Here is a 15,814-nt window from a genome sequence, read left to right as displayed (position 1 = left end):
GATTTAATTGAGTTCAAGAGAGTATGTGGTGGCTGGAGACACTGGGCCACCACAGAATTGGGATGTGTATGTCAGGCATGGTGGCAACTTGTCTTGGGAATTAGATGGGTAGAGAGATTGTTGCCAGGCTCAGAGAGTAGCCATTGGCAGTGTGATTATGAGATAGAGCAAAGTGGGTGAGATACTTTGATGACTGAGATGAAGACATCTAACAGATGTCTTGGGACACTACAGTGCCAGACTAAGTGCAGGATAAAAGAAACATTTATTTAAATTTTACCACAACAGCTTCAATCCTACTTAGAAGGGGGAATAAAATAATCATGGGAGGCAGAGTGAGGGGGTGCTCTGGGTGGGAAAGGGGAAAGGAAATGGGGGGCAAGATCAGGTATGGAAGGAGACAGAAGAATGAATTGAAATATTCTACTTGGAGGGGTGGGGATGGAGGTAGGGAGGACATCTAGACAGTCCCAGAGACATGGGATTTGTGGAGCTCCCCAGACTCAATGGGGGTGAGCTTAGCCGAAATGACCAACAATGGGCAGATGGAACCTGAAGAGACAGTAGATAGATAGGGCCCTCAGAGAGGCATGGGCTAACCAATTCATCTTCAAAAATTTTGACCCAGAAATGCAGGCAGAAAAATGGAGCAAGCACTGAAGGAAAGGTTGACCAGTGACTGGTCCAACTTGGAATCCATCCCATGGATGGGCACCAAACCTTGGCACTATTACTCACAGTATGATATGCTTGCAGACAGTAGACTAGCATGGCTGTTCTCTGAGAGGCTTTACCAGCAGCTGACTGAGACAGATGCAGATACTTACAGCTAACCACTGGACCGAGATTGGGAACCTCTATAACAGAGTTAGAGGAAGGAGCAGAAAGGGATTTCAACACCATAGGAAGACTAACCATTCTAACTAACCTGGTCCACTAGGGTCTCCTAGAGACTAAGCCACAAACCAAAGAGCATACACAGGCTGATCTGAGGCTACTGGCATATATGTAGCAGATGACTTGCTTCTGTGGCTTCAGTGGGAGAAGATTCGTCCAATGCTGTAGAGACTCAAAGCCTCCCGGAAGGGAGATGCAGAGAGTGGGGAGCACCATCTCAAAGGAGAAGGGGAAAAGGGATGAGGATGTACCCTAGGACAGGGTACAGGGAATGGGGGAAATATTTAGGATGTAAATGAAGGAAACATTTAATTAAAAAAATGCCAGAATTGGAAGGACTGTTTAATGACTGAGGTCATGTTAAACTTCTGAAATTCCCAAGGAAGAATGTTGATGGTTGGGCACCCACATTTAGCACTATAGTGCACAGCAGAAGAAAAAAAAAACCAAACCTCAATAGAAGAATAAATTTTAGATAACAACCACCAATTATTTACATGAGATCACCAAGGCCTAAGAGCTATCACTCTGGAGTAAATGTGATGTTCAATCGCTCTTCTAAAACTCAAACTCAAGCATACACAGATCAGAAGACACTGTAGGAAAAGCAGTTTTCATTTGAATGTTGGAATCCGTAGAGTGCAGGAAGTTGTTCAAGGGACACATGGATTATCTAAATCATTAAAAAAAGTTAAAGTCCTGCTCCCTGTTGTTTACTAGTAGAGGTCTCCCAGAACCCATCTCAGCATCTTTCCATTTGCACCTACTTTGTCCATATTTTCATCCATTAGCTTAAGTAAGAAAGTTTTTGTGAGAGTTCTACCAGAATTTCTGCAACATTTCCCTGGGTTTTTACAACCCAAGTGAGTATTAATCATCAGGTGTTCCCTGAGTTTGTGCTTACATCCCCTGTCCCTCTCCCAGGATGTGCAGTTCCTGCCATCACACTAATGTATATAATGGCCCATCGTCCACTATTGGAATTCCCTATGCAGAGGTTTGATTTATCTGGTGAAATTAGCTTTGGCTTTTCTGATGCTGAAACTGTTAATAGGGAACCATATTATGAAAGTCAAGAGTGTCTGCTCTGAACTTTCCTCAGTTCCTCCAAGTCAGGATACAGAAATGACTGTGCCTCAAATACAAAGATAGCAGAAATATATTCACAGAAATATTAAATGAGCTCACAGGAATTTGAGAAGGAAATACCTCATTTTAAACCATAACCTTCTATCTTGGTATCATCCATTTCCCTTTCATGTCTTACTAGGTATATCATTTAGTCTATCTCTACAAGTCTCCATAGACCTTATTGTCCCAGTCATCATAAATTACAAGTTCATACTTCAATAGGCAACAAGACAGTACCTATTGAAAAGTGGGGGAAGGAATCTACAAAGAAATAGAGAAACTAAGATATTAATGCAGGGGTAACATTCAAATGCTACCAGGCATTGCATACCTGGCATTGGAGGCCCTGAATAAAATGGTCTAGCCTAAAAACAATTTGGCAACTCCAAATATCCACTTCTGTGGCTTTATTCATATATTCATAGTATGTGGATATTCCATGTCATGTCACCACAGGGACTGTTAGAGGGACACTGTACATCACAGAAATTGGATAAGAAGCACTTCTCTTCAAGAATGCTGAAACGTTCCTTTTTGATATACATGTTGCATCTTATAGCCTACAAAATCTGCACACAGTGGAAAGTGCTATCGAGTCCCGTTTCATGGTTGACATAATGTCAGGACCCATTGCAAAGTTTCCATTATCTCTGGGTACTGACACAGGAGAAACTTACCTAGAAGTGTAGTTTTGAGCACGAAGCCCTTACAATGGGCTCTCAACTTTCAAGTGAAATTGTACCTACACAAAACAGACATTCAATGGAAGTGCTCTTGGTTTCATATTGGCTAAGAACAGATTTCTACAGGGCCCTTGATTGGAGTAAATCTCTTCTCTTACAATTACAGCAGATTTAACATTTCCTGTAACTTTACAGTCACTGTGGTTTGAAATGAGAATATCAAACTACAGCTTCTCACAATTGAATGTTTGGGCCTCAGTTGGTGGAAACTGTTGGGGAAGGATTAGGAGGTGTGGTCTGGTCACATGAGGTATGTCAATGGAGTAGACTTTGAGTTTACAGAATGCCGTGTCATTCCCACTTACTTTTTTGTGCCTTAATTGTGGATCAAGGTATTTGATCCTGATCAGGACCATGCCTGCCTGCCTGTTGCCATGCTCCCTGCAGAGCACTGTTCAGCTCTTTAACCACAAGCAGGAAAGAAAACTTCCTTATGGGTTGTCTCATAGCAACTAGAAAAACACCTTGTTCTGTGATTTTTTTTCCAATACAGAAGAAAGGGAAAGACTACCTACTCACATCAGAACTGGCAGAGTAGCAGCCAAAATTTCAGTCAAGCCCCTATCTTCATGAAGCAGTGAGTTAGTATTAAGGTTGCTGATACTGAGGGATGTGTCAGAAACAGGGAGGACTTCAGCAGCAGGAGCAGTACTAGAGATCTGACTGGAGCTAGGTAAGAAGCCAGAACTGCATGACTGCAGCTAGCTGAATGCCACGCAGGAAGCTCCTCTAATGAGGGAGTAACCTACAGTCCTATCTATATAGCCTTCAGCAGGGAGGGTCTTGTATATCTTGTAAATGCCTATGAACACCCAAGGTCTATCACAGGCTAATTTCCCTAAGGATGAGGAGGCTGCCTTCCAGCAGTTGTGAAGGAAGACAAAAGATAACTGATTTTTAGGTTCCAACTCCATCATGGGTCTTGGGTTTGTTGGTGCATAAATACATGGAACACATTTAATAGAGATAGTCTTAAATCCAGTGAAAATGACTCAGATTCTGTTGTGAATGTTGATATTAATTATACAGAAGCTCGTGGGCCCTGTAGTCTGTGGGTCTTATTAATTTTGGTATGTGATCTTGGTTTTTATTTTCAACATTTTAAGCAATAGAATTTGCTCTTTAAAAAGAGAGAAATGAGCAGTGCCACCCGAAAGCAAGTCTCTGCTACACTCTTCATCTTCTGCTGGTCCTTGACAAGCTTCCCTCACAGACTGTAGCTCTGAAAATTCACTCCGTTTTAGAAGAGATGTTTGTCCCTGAAGCTCATTTCCATTTGTAATGACATCTGCCTCTGTGTTACTCAGGAAATTGGTAACTATGTTTACAGAGACTGCACTCACAAAGAAAACATAGATTCACATACATATAGCAAATCCAATCTTTGTTCTATGTGTACTGCTGGGCATTTCTTAGCAATTAAAACAAACAAACAAACAAACAACCTTTCCAAACAGAAGCCTTTCATTGTTATGGACAAGGAAGGGATTTAAGCTTCAATCTGAGATACTTTCTACAAGATCTACTCTAGAGGTCTATTCATTTCTCTATGTTTTTTCCACTGTGCAAATGTTTACTTGTTGACAAACTGTTTTCTAAAAATACCAACTCTGTCATATGTTGTCTGTTTAATTTTCTATGCAACAAATTCATTAGATTGTTATATGCATTTCCTAGTGGTAAAAATGATTGATAACCAGCAACCAAAGCAGCTGAGACCAGTATGCATTCAGGAGAAAGGGGCTTGTGGGAGGACATTGCTCACCTTTCCTGTTGACTTTGATAAAGTCAAGTGGAAGATGCTAAGTGAGTCTGGCTGTATGTCATCTCTGCAAAGCCATCCCTGTCTTTTGCATGATGTTACACTGATGCAGGCCTCTTCAGTCCTCAGCAGACTCAGAAGACTTCTGGGAGTCTTCTCATTTGCTCCCTCATGACGCCTTCCCAGGAAGATGCTGTCCCTCTGTAACCTCTATGACAGCCAGAGTCTTGTGCTGCAATCACTGACAAAACAGATCAACTTTGGGTATGTCCAAAATCAATCATTTTGAAATTGATATCTGCTTTGGGGGAACACATGTAGAGCACATATTTTTACCAAGTATCTTTATTCCTTCACCTATTACTTCTTACCCTTAAAAGCATCTTATCCTTTCAACTTCGTGGGCTTTTCTTAATTTCATCTAATGCTTGTTCTATGTGTAGGGATTTAGGACAATGGTCTGGAACCCGAATGTCTCTCAAACTGCCTGCCTCCTGCAGGAGCTATCGATGCCATAGCTGCTCTAGTCAGCATGTGGCATACAAAGACTCTCACTCATTCATGCATGTTTTATGATAGGTTTTTAGCTTTGGCAGATGTCCACATGCTTATTACATACAGTGGATTCATGCAGGGAATGGCAATGATATTTCTAGCCAATGTTATTTCACTATACACATTCACTACCAGTAGCTCTGACCATCTTACTACCTTCCCTCCCTCAGGGTTCCCTGAGGTTTGGCATTAGGTGTGTGATGTAGGTGTTTCACTCAGGTCAGTGAATCCACAGGGTACTATTTGCTACAGGTAAGCAATGGTGAGTTTGTGTATTATTGTCCTACCACACATTTCATATTTCATAATGAGAAGTACTTGAATATCTGGGTAGAAAAAGGAAAAAGTAAATAAAGTAAAAGCACATGGGTTCATTTAGTTACCATGCTCACTTACCAGAATAACAGGTTCATCACCACATTAACACCACCTGGTATTATTTACAGCCTGTGGGCTGAGCTTTAAATCCAATTAGAAGATGACTGGTTACTACCATAACTACCAGGCCACCATTGCACTGGGAGGCACATTTTCCTTATTATACTCCCAAGGTTCATAATTGAGTCAGAATGTTTACTACTTTATACCCATGATAGCATATAGAAAGCTCCATACCTATGAAAGTCACCCATTACAGAGGAGTACCCTATGTTAGCACCACTGGATTTCACAGACACAGTTCACAAAGTGAGATTTTTGTCTTTACTTCACCACTGGCTAATGAAGGAACCCATGCAATAAAGTTTGAGATGCTCCAGGTTGTGAGCATCAAGAGTGAAGGAAGAACTGCATACACATAATTCTTCATGGTTGTCATCAGGCATTGGGTAATGTTGGGGTCTGGGAATCGCCTCACAAACCACACGAACACCAATAACAGTCAGACAGGGACAGTTTATTGAGCATACACCCCAGGATTCATTGGCCACAGCTACAGTCTAGATTTGGGAAATGAACCATGACATTGAGTTTAGATCTTATAGGATTTTTAAGCCCCAAGTCCACAAAAAATCTATGCCAAGTTATTTCACCCTCAGGATTTAGGGATGGGGACATTTCCTTAGGAACATGTCTTTGTTGTGCACTTATCCTGCCCCCATTGCTTGAGATATTCCACTGTGTCGGGGGCTTACCTGGTGTAACATTCATGTCTTAACTTTCCAATCAGGATGTCAGTTACCCACTTACATGTTTCCCTCTGCCAAGTAAGATGTCAGTTCCCAGGGAGGTCTTGGGAACTTAAACATTACTCAAGTATAATTCAAAATAGAAAACTTAAGTAGTTTTTTTTTATAACTCTTACATTGGGGCCCATCCCAGGAGCAGCTTATACCACAGAAGCCTAGACACAGGTACAGGAAGTGCTGTTGAAGGCTTGGTTTTAGTCCAAGCTTATTGTGGGTAACTACACAAAACAGTTCCACTGACTTCTATAGCCATTAGTTTCCAAAGGCAGAGAATGTAACATAAAATTTAATCAGTCACATGTTAGAAAGTTTCCTAGTAACAGCAGAAACTTATGATAAAGTTTCCTTATAATGGCAGGCTAGCTATTATATATCACATAATCCTTAACATTTTACCTCGGCCTTAATGTTCCATCTAGGCTCAACATTCGGAATCTAGGCTTTAACATTTTACCTAGGTCCCAAACAATAAGCATATCTATTGTCTCTGCTGAGTGAGTGCATTTGGCTTTTGTCCTTATTACAGTATGAGAGTTTGTTATGACAATGTTGTTGGTACTGACACACATATACACATATGTACAGGCACATGTATGCACACAATTAACACTTTCTGAACTTAAAGCAGATCAGAGATTCTTTATTCTGGAACCGAACACAACTATCTGTTGTTTTGGGGCTTCCTGGGGAGACAAACACTAGTTCTCACTCACCTCAGGCTGGCTGGGACCCAAAGCAGGTCATTTCATCCTAGTCATATCTGGTGAGAAATGTGAGTTCATGGAGCTTCCCACAAAGCCCATAAGAGACATCATTACAGTGCTTTGGTGTCTCCGCGGGGAAAACAACAGTAAGTATACCATGGCCCAGTACTCAGATTCAGGTCACCCAAACAACCATGTAACAGCATGGTAACAGTTTCATGGTACACTGATAGCACAGAAGAAAGAAATTTATCAATCAAGGTATATTCCAAACACGCTGGGTTAGAGAGTAGTGGGGAGATTACATCAAAGATGCATTTTTACGTCATCTGATCATATTCTTAGCATTTGTGCTCATGGATAAGAGATATTTAACATTTCAAAACAATTAACTTAGTGGGTACACAAGGGTAACATAACACAAGGAGACACTCTTCACACTTGGTTTTTCTACAGTATAAATATTTTGAAATTTAATTCTAGAGTGAAACGTTTTGCTGCACTCTTCACCTTAGTGGCATTACTCTTTCTGCTGATAACAGTCAATAGAAAAGGCTTTTCCACATCCATTACGTTTTCATGCTTTCTCTTGACGTTGTATTCATTTATGTTTTTTCAGTTGTAATGTAGAGTAAAACATTTTCCTACATTCTTCCCACTAGTAAGGTTTCACTCTAGTAGGACTTGTGTTAAATTAGGGAAGAATTAGAAGACAAGGCTTTCCCACATCATTCCTACTTTGACAGTTTCTCTAGAGAATGAACAAACTTGTGTTTTGTAAGGGTAGACAGCATAGAGAAGACTGCTACATTACCCACACTTGTAGGGACTGTCTTCACAATGAATTATTTCATGTCTTTTAAGGGTTAAGGAAGAGGAAAAACATTTCCTACAGTCTTCACACTTGTAGGGTTTCTACTAATATGAACTGCCTAGTTTCTCCTAAGAAATGAATGGCAAAGGTTTTTTGACAGTCTTCACATTTGTATGTTTTCTCTCCACTATGAATTTCTAGGTGTTCCTGAAGGCGGGAAGAGCTAGAAAGCCTTTTACCACATTATACCCACTCATGGGGACTGTCTGCAGAATGGAGTGTTTGGTGTCTTTTCAGGGATGTAAAAGAGGTATAACATTTCCCACACTCTTCACACTTGTAGGGTTTCTCTCTAGTATGAACTGCTTTGTGTCTCCTAAGAAATGAATGATAAAGAAAGGCTTTGTGACAGTCTTCACATTTGTATGGTTTCTCTTCAGTATGAATTTTCTGATGTTCCTGAAGGCGGGAAGAGCTAGAAAACTTTTTGCCACATTCTCCACACTCATGGGGAGTGTCTTCAGAATGGATGATTTGGTGTCTTTTAAGGGATGTAAGAGAGGAAAAACATTTGCCACACTCTTCACAACTGTATGGTTTAACTCCAGTATGAATTGTTTGATGCTCCTGAAGCTTTGAAGAACGGGAAAACCCTTTGCCACATTCTTCACACTTATAGGGATACTCTCCAGAATGCCTTCTGTAATGTTCCCTAAGATAGGAACGATAGCAAAAGGATTTGCCACATTCTAGACACTGGTACCTTTTCTCTCTGGAATCAATTCCTTTATGCTGGTTAAGGAAGAAAGCAGAGGAAAAGACTTTTCCACATTCCTCACACTTGTCAGGTTTCTCTCCAGAATGAATTCTTTGATGTTGCTTCAGCATTGCAGGATAGTAAAATGAATTTCCACATTCTTCGCACTTGTAGGGTTTCTCTCCAGTATGAACTGCCTGGTGTTTCCTAAGATATGAGTGATGAAGAAAGGCTTTGTGACAGTCTTCACATTTGTATGGCTTCTCTCCAGTATGAATTTTTTGATGATGCTGAAGATGTGAGGAACGCAAAAACTGTTTGCCACATTCTTCGCACTTGTAGGTTTTTTCATCAGTATGATATTTCTGGTGTATTAAAAGTGATGAGCGACTACTAAGCGTTTTATGACATTCTTTACACTTGTAGGGTTTGTCTCCAATATAACGTCTCTGCCGTATAGAAAGTGTTGACTGAGAACTAAGGGCCTTACCACATTCTTCAAAGTAGTAGCATTTCTCTCCTCTATGAATTCTCTGGCATTGAATACTTAGAGAGTTGTGGTTGATGGTCTTGCTGTGAGTATTAAATTCATTGCCTGTTGAGCAAAAGTTAAAATATGAACAAAAGCTAAGAAATAGTCAACATACCTGCAATATTTATCTTTTTTTCCCCCATAGACCAAGTCTTGATTTTTACTACTTAAAAAAGTTGCACATTTACTTTGCTTTCTGACTCTGTGCTTGTGCCTTCAACACTTTCACAACGATTTTCTGCTCCTCGATAAAAAAAAGCCCCCTTGATCCTGCACGGACACTCTTGGCACACATGGAGCCACCATAGGCCCTGCTGACGTGCTTCTTTGTCTTATATAATCTCATAAGGACTTTGGGTCTCACAGCATGAACCCCTCGCAGTCTGCCTGGGCATATGCCACATGCAGATTTAGGTGCTTTCCCAACCTTCTTGGTGTAAAGGTAAACAATCCTGTTGCCAGGAGTTCGAGACAGCCTAGTTTTGTTAGAAACTGTATTGTAGGAAAGCCTACGAAGGTATGTCAAATGCTGAGCCATCCTGATTGCCTCTAAGCACCGTCCCCAGAAGAGGAAAGCGCAATATTTCTTTACAATAGAGACCTTTACTCACACATTTAACCATAAATGAAAATCTACAATATATTTTAAAAGTTGTAGGTACTGACCATAAGTCAAAAAAATATAGTAGGTGAGCTAATCTATCCTTCTACTGGAATAACTACAGAACCAAATAGAACATAGACACAATGTCATAATTTTCAAAATTAAATAGCTAAGTAACTTGTTAGGTTATTTTAGTAACAGCAATAATCCTATTAAAGAATACAAATATGATATAGCTGGACATCCATGAAGGTATAAAGCAGTGTCACCTAGAAAAAGAAAGCCAATTGTGATTGTTGGGCCATCTTCAAAATAAAAACAAAATTTATTATACATTTAAATCCTTATTATTGAATATGCCACTGGAAAAATTTAGAAGACATTTTTAAAATTTACAAAGCAGTTTGATGAGATGACTTTCACTAATAGAAATCGTAGGGCAGTGGAACTGAGTCATTAGACAGAAGAACTGGTAAAGTAATAGCTTGTGCAGAACCCCAATAAAACTGATAGTTGAGTACAGCATGAGTTGGAACTAGGTCCCTGTCCTGGAGCACTTGACAAGGAGCACACCCTACTAAGAGGACCATGACAACCAGTCACTTAGCATAGAATCTAGAGTTCCCCATGCTAATGATGTATCTAGATAGGCTCTGAGTGTTTAAGCAATGAGCTTCCCTTCCTAGGAATCCTTTTCTGCAAAAAATATTTAATCCCTGTTTGCCCTTAAGTAAGACTTAGGCATCTTTATCCCATGAATAAAGCAGTTTGGACAAGGAAAGACTCCTTCATCAAGTATCACAATGGGGGAGATCTTAGACATACAGAGGCTTATAGTGCAGAAGTCTCCCCTATAAGACTACTCCTGAAACTTACTCAGAGTTAAGCCAGATCACCACCTCCCCACTACCCCCTTCCTGCCCAAGACTCTTAGACAGGCAAATTTACAGTTATGAAGTAGCAATTAAAACAATTTTGTGGTTAAGGTCACTACAACATGAGGAAGTATATGAAAGGGTCATAGCATTATGAAGGTTGAGAACCACTACTGTCAAGGTATCAAAAGAATGAATTTTTGAGGCTGGAAATCTTAACAGAGATAAATTACTTTCATTTATTACATAGTAATCCTATGAGAGCCACTACTTGATTTTAAGGTATTATAACAAAGGTAATTATTAAATTTTGTTAAGGATGAGTCACATTATCAATGATTATCTAATCCTTAATATGAACAGAACTGTGTTTGTATTCATGATAAATACAGATATAATTTACAGAGACAATATTCGAGGGAGAGACACGTGCATAACTTCCATTAGACAGGGCTCTGCACATGCCAAACTTAAGCATAAGGCAGGTATCTCAAACACAGTGACGTTCAAATCAAAGTTTGCTTAATATCCAAATATATTCAAAATCAGGTGTACTTAAAATGTTTATTGAAACTGAATGCTTGAATAAAGAGGGTTAAACCTACATGCCACATTGGCATGGTAGGGCACTGCCAGGAGCCAAGAGCACACTTGCCTTCTGATGGGACACAGACCTATTAGAGTAAATAGCATGATAGCCTCATCACAGGATAAGGATGCATGGGGAATAGAACTTGCCAGCAGCTGCTGCTCCTGACTCCCTCTGGCCTATAAACTGGACCACGAACTTTAACTCCTTATGTGCAGGGAAGATGAATTACTCTTCCTGTTTCACAAGACAAGGGGATGGATCCTCTCATGCTGATTCTGCACTCATATCCTAAATTTCTCAAGCAATGGACACACCCAGTATAATTAACTGGTACTCATGTTTACTGAATATATACAGAAGCCAATACACTCAAAAAGGAAGTTTAAAAAAAACCAGATCTTTAGAAAAGACCACATGTTCCCTTTTTTCTTCTTGACTCATATTAAAATACATACAAAATGCTTCCTATAGGACTAGTCACAATGGTTGTCCATTACTGAACTCTATAAATAAGCATTTTACTAGCTGTAATATAACTTGAATTTGAGGTTAAAATTTTATAATGTTAAAAATTTTATAAATGAAAGTTTTTGACTTCTTAAATTTAAATTATAGGGCTGACAACTATGGGAGAAGCCTTTTGCTTGGCAGAGTCCATGATGGTACCCAGAACCCAAGATAAGACCATGCTCAGAGATCACCAACATTTCTCAGAGTACACAGAGCTTTGCGGAAACAGCTCGCATTACCCTCATCACCACATCCCAGCCCACAAAACATGCAGAAGCCCACTGCTTTACCAGAGGCCACAACTTGAACTGGAACTCCAGGTACCGCTGCAGAACCCTAGAGGCCATGCCAGCACCCACAGCCCTAGAGGTCACCCAGGGTTTCATAGTGAACCAGTAGAGTCACCTGTCACCATAAACACAGGCCACCCAGGCCAGAAGATCAGAGAGGAAATAGAAACTATGAATAAAAAAAATTAAGTAAGACAAAGGCAGAAATCAGCACCTAAACTTATAATTACCACAAACCCAAATGGCTAGAAGCCAGTGTGAGGACAAACAACAGCTTAGGCAATTTGTCACCTCCAGAGTTTAGCTATCTTACTAGAGCAAGCCCCGAGTCTTCCAACACAGCTGAAGCAGAAGTCAAAGACTTTGGAACCAACTATATGAAGGTGATAGAGGTCCTTAAACAGGAAATGAATAAATCCCTAATGACATTCATGAAAACACAAATAATTGGAGGAAATTAATACATCTCTTAAAGGAAGCCAATATAAATAAATAAATAAATAAATAAATAAATAAATAAATAAACAAACAAACAACCAGAAAGGAAATGAATGAAACTGTTCCAAGACCGGGAAAAAAATTGAAGAAATAAAGAAACCACAAACTGAGGGAATCCTGGCATGTTAACAGGAACTACAGATGCAAGCATCGCCGAAAAAGTACAAGAGAGAATCTCAGATGTAGAAGGTATGGTAGAAGAAAGTCATACAGAAGTCAAAGAAAATGTTCATTCTAAAGAATTCCTGGCATAAAGCGTGGAGAAAATCTGGGACACCATGAAAAGACCAAGCCTAAGAAAGACATGAATAGAAGGAGAAGAATCCCATCTCAAAGGCCTAGAAAATATTTCTAATAACATTATAGAAGAAAATGTTCCTAACTTAAAGATAGAGATGTCTTTAAAGGTACAAGGAATTTACAGTACAACAAACAGTTTGGCCCAGAGAAGAATGTCCCCATGACACATAATAATCAAAACACTAAACATACAAAACAAGGAAAGAATATTAAAAGCTGCAATGGGAAAAGGCCAAGTTATATATACAGAGAGACATATTAGTCAGGAGTTCGGAAAGGAGGCTCTAAATTTAGAAGCTCCTGGAAGGATGTCTTGCAGTATCTAAGAGACCATGGATGTCATCCCAGCGTACTATATCCAGCAAAACTTTCAATCACCATATAGGGACAAAACAATATATTCCATGACGAGGTCAAATTTAACCAATATCTATCCACAGACCCAGTCCTACAGAAGGCACTAGAAGGTACACTCTACCCCAAAGGGAATAAATAAATGCATGAAATCATAAGAAATAAATAATTTCACACCAGCAAAACCAAAAGATAAGCAACACACACACACACACACACACCACTACCTTTTCCACCACCAACAAAATAGCAGGAATTAACAATTATTGGTCATTAATGTCTCTCAATATTAATGACCTAATTCCCAGTAAAGTAACACAAGCTCAGAGAATGGATGCAAAACAGGATCCATTTTTGTGCTGCACACAACCAACACACCTCAACATCAAAGATACACATTATATCAGAATAAAGTGTTGGAAAAAGAGTTTCCAAGCAAATGGACCCAAAAAGCAAGCTGGTGTAGCTATTCTAATATCCAACAAAATAGATTTCCAACCAAAATTACTCAAAACACATGAGGAAGGGCACTTCATACTCATCAAAGGGAAAATCCACCAGAATGACATCTCAATTCTCAACATCTATGTCCCAAATGCAAGGGCACCAACGTTTGTGAAAGAAACTATACCAAAGCTCAAATCACATATGGACCCTCACACATTAACAGATGGAGACTTCAATACCCAATTCTCACCAATGGGCATGACATCCAGACAAAAACAGAAATAATGGAGCCAATAGATGTTATGAATCAAACATACCTAACATATACACAAAGAACATGTCACCCAAACACAAAAGAACATACCTTCTTCCCACCATCTCATATACCCAGTCACAAAGCAAGTCTCAACAGATATAAGAAAACTGAAAGAGTCTCTATCTTTTCAGGCCACCATGAACAAGAGGTGAATTTTAATAACAGCAGAAAGCCTACAACCTCATGGAAACTGAAAACTCTCTACTGAATGACTGCTGGGTCAAGGCAGAAATTAAGAAAGGAATAGAAAGACTTCCTAGAATTGAATGAAAATGAATGCACAACATACTCAAACTGATGGGACACAATGAAAGCAGCCCTAAGAAGAAAGCTCACGGCACTAAGTGCCTTCATAAAGATATTGGACAGATCTCATACTAGCAACATAACAGCACAGTTGAAAGCTCCTAGAATAAACCAAAGGAAACATACCCAAGAGTAGTAGATGGCAGGAAATAATCAAATTCAGGGCTTGAGTCAATGAAACAGAAACCAAGAAACAATACAAAGAATTAATGAAATAATTGATTTTTGAGAAAATCAAGATGGATAAACCCTTATCCAAACTAAGGAAAAGACACAGAGAGAACATCCAAACTAACAAAATCAAAGGAAAAACAAAATCAAAAGGAAAACAAAACAAACAAACAAACAAGAGGACATAACACTGGACTCCAAAAAAAAAATCTACCTAATGGTCACACTTCAAACACTAGTACTTTATAAAATTGGAAAATCCAAAAGAAACAGACAATTTTCTTAATAGATACAACTCATTGAACTTATGCCAAAGTCATATAAAGAATTTAAATAGATCTACAACCTCTAAGCAGTCAGTAAAAAACTCCCAACCCAAAACAGCCTAGGGCCAATGCCACTTCAGGGTGGAAAGATCCTTCTGGGTCAGTCTGCTTATGAGCAGAGCTCACTAAGAGGGCAAGGAAAAAGCTAAGACACTTAAACCATCGCAAGTGTCTGAGAGATGTCTTTCCAAGATAGCAGAAGACTTTAAAAGCAATACCTTAAAAACAATTTCTAACATAACAAATGGCTCAATGTTCATGGTAGATCCTGGTTTCATGTTGTATCTTTGTATGTCTCATCTATCCTCTGACCCCTCACTTCTACACACCTGGAGGGATGGTGGCTGCTTCTTGTCTTTTCACACCCGAAGACCCTTGGGTTTGCTCCAGAAATGTTACCAAGTATGGCTTAGCAACAGCAAGACCTGTTTGTAAAAAAAAGAGATACAACACTGTTGTAGTGTCCTTCTCCTGGGAATAGGTCAGTTCCGACTAGAATACTGCTTATGAGAAAGGATATGATGCAATGCAAGAAACTATAAAAATACTAATCCTTTATATGGTTCCTGATAGGTATATTAAAATACTGTTGGGGGACTTAGAATCTGCAGATTCTGATTTTCATTTAAAGGGAAAACATGAATAATTGAATTGTGAAATATATAAATAAACTTTCTAAAATTCCCATTAGACTGGAGGAGATATACTTCCAATACAGGCAAGTTACAAACACAAGAAGAAAAGTAACATGTTTCTTAGCTATATTGCAGTCTCTCCAATAGAAAGCTCAGGGAGCTATTATACCAAAGGAAGAAATTACACTTGATGGTGAAAAAGAATTCGCTCTAGATGGAATGCTCACCCAGGAACACAAGGTTGCTGTAATTCTCCAACATCACGTCCCTGTACAGACTCCACTGAGCAGGCCCCAGGCATTCCCTCTCTTCTGGAGAGAAATCAACGGCCACATCCCTGAAGGACAGCATTTCCTGAAATAAAGACCAATGAATGGCAAAACACTGTTAATAGGTCAAAACAATTAATAATAATATAAATACCAATAGACTTCAATGTCATGAGCCAGGCTGAAGCTCACAATTTTTAGACTGAAAATTGGGAAAACACGAATCACACAGGGTGGAG

At 39.4% G+C, this 15,814-nt stretch overlaps 2 protein-coding genes across 2 annotated transcripts; both read right to left on the bottom strand.

Moving 5' to 3' along the window:
- Positions 1-5,962: 5,962 nt before the first annotated feature.
- LOC116893530 (zinc finger protein 664-like) lies at positions 5,963-15,567 on the bottom strand. The gene is made up of 3 exons (XM_032895257.1): positions 15,544-15,567; positions 15,001-15,163; positions 5,963-9,154 (listed from the first exon to the last, which is right to left on the bottom strand). Exons 1-3 carry the CDS (start codon positions 15,565-15,567, stop codon positions 8,037-8,039), a joined length of 1,305 nt encoding a protein of 434 aa, XP_032751148.1. The 3' UTR covers positions 5,963-8,036.
- Positions 9,247-10,099, bottom strand: LOC116892898 (60S ribosomal protein L34-like). The gene has a single exon (XM_032894811.1). It carries the CDS (start codon positions 9,618-9,620, stop codon positions 9,267-9,269), a length of 354 nt encoding a protein of 117 aa, XP_032750702.1. The 5' UTR covers positions 9,621-10,099; the 3' UTR covers positions 9,247-9,266.
- Positions 15,568-15,814: the final 247 nt, after the last annotated feature.

Source organism: Rattus rattus, chromosome 2 (genome assembly GCF_011064425.1).
Source record: "Rattus rattus isolate New Zealand chromosome 2, Rrattus_CSIRO_v1, whole genome shotgun sequence".
In the NCBI taxonomy this organism is placed as follows: Eukaryota; Metazoa; Chordata; class Mammalia; order Rodentia; family Muridae; genus Rattus; species Rattus rattus.
Note: the sequence above shows the minus strand (reverse complement) of the source record. Positions and strands in the feature narration are given on the sequence as shown.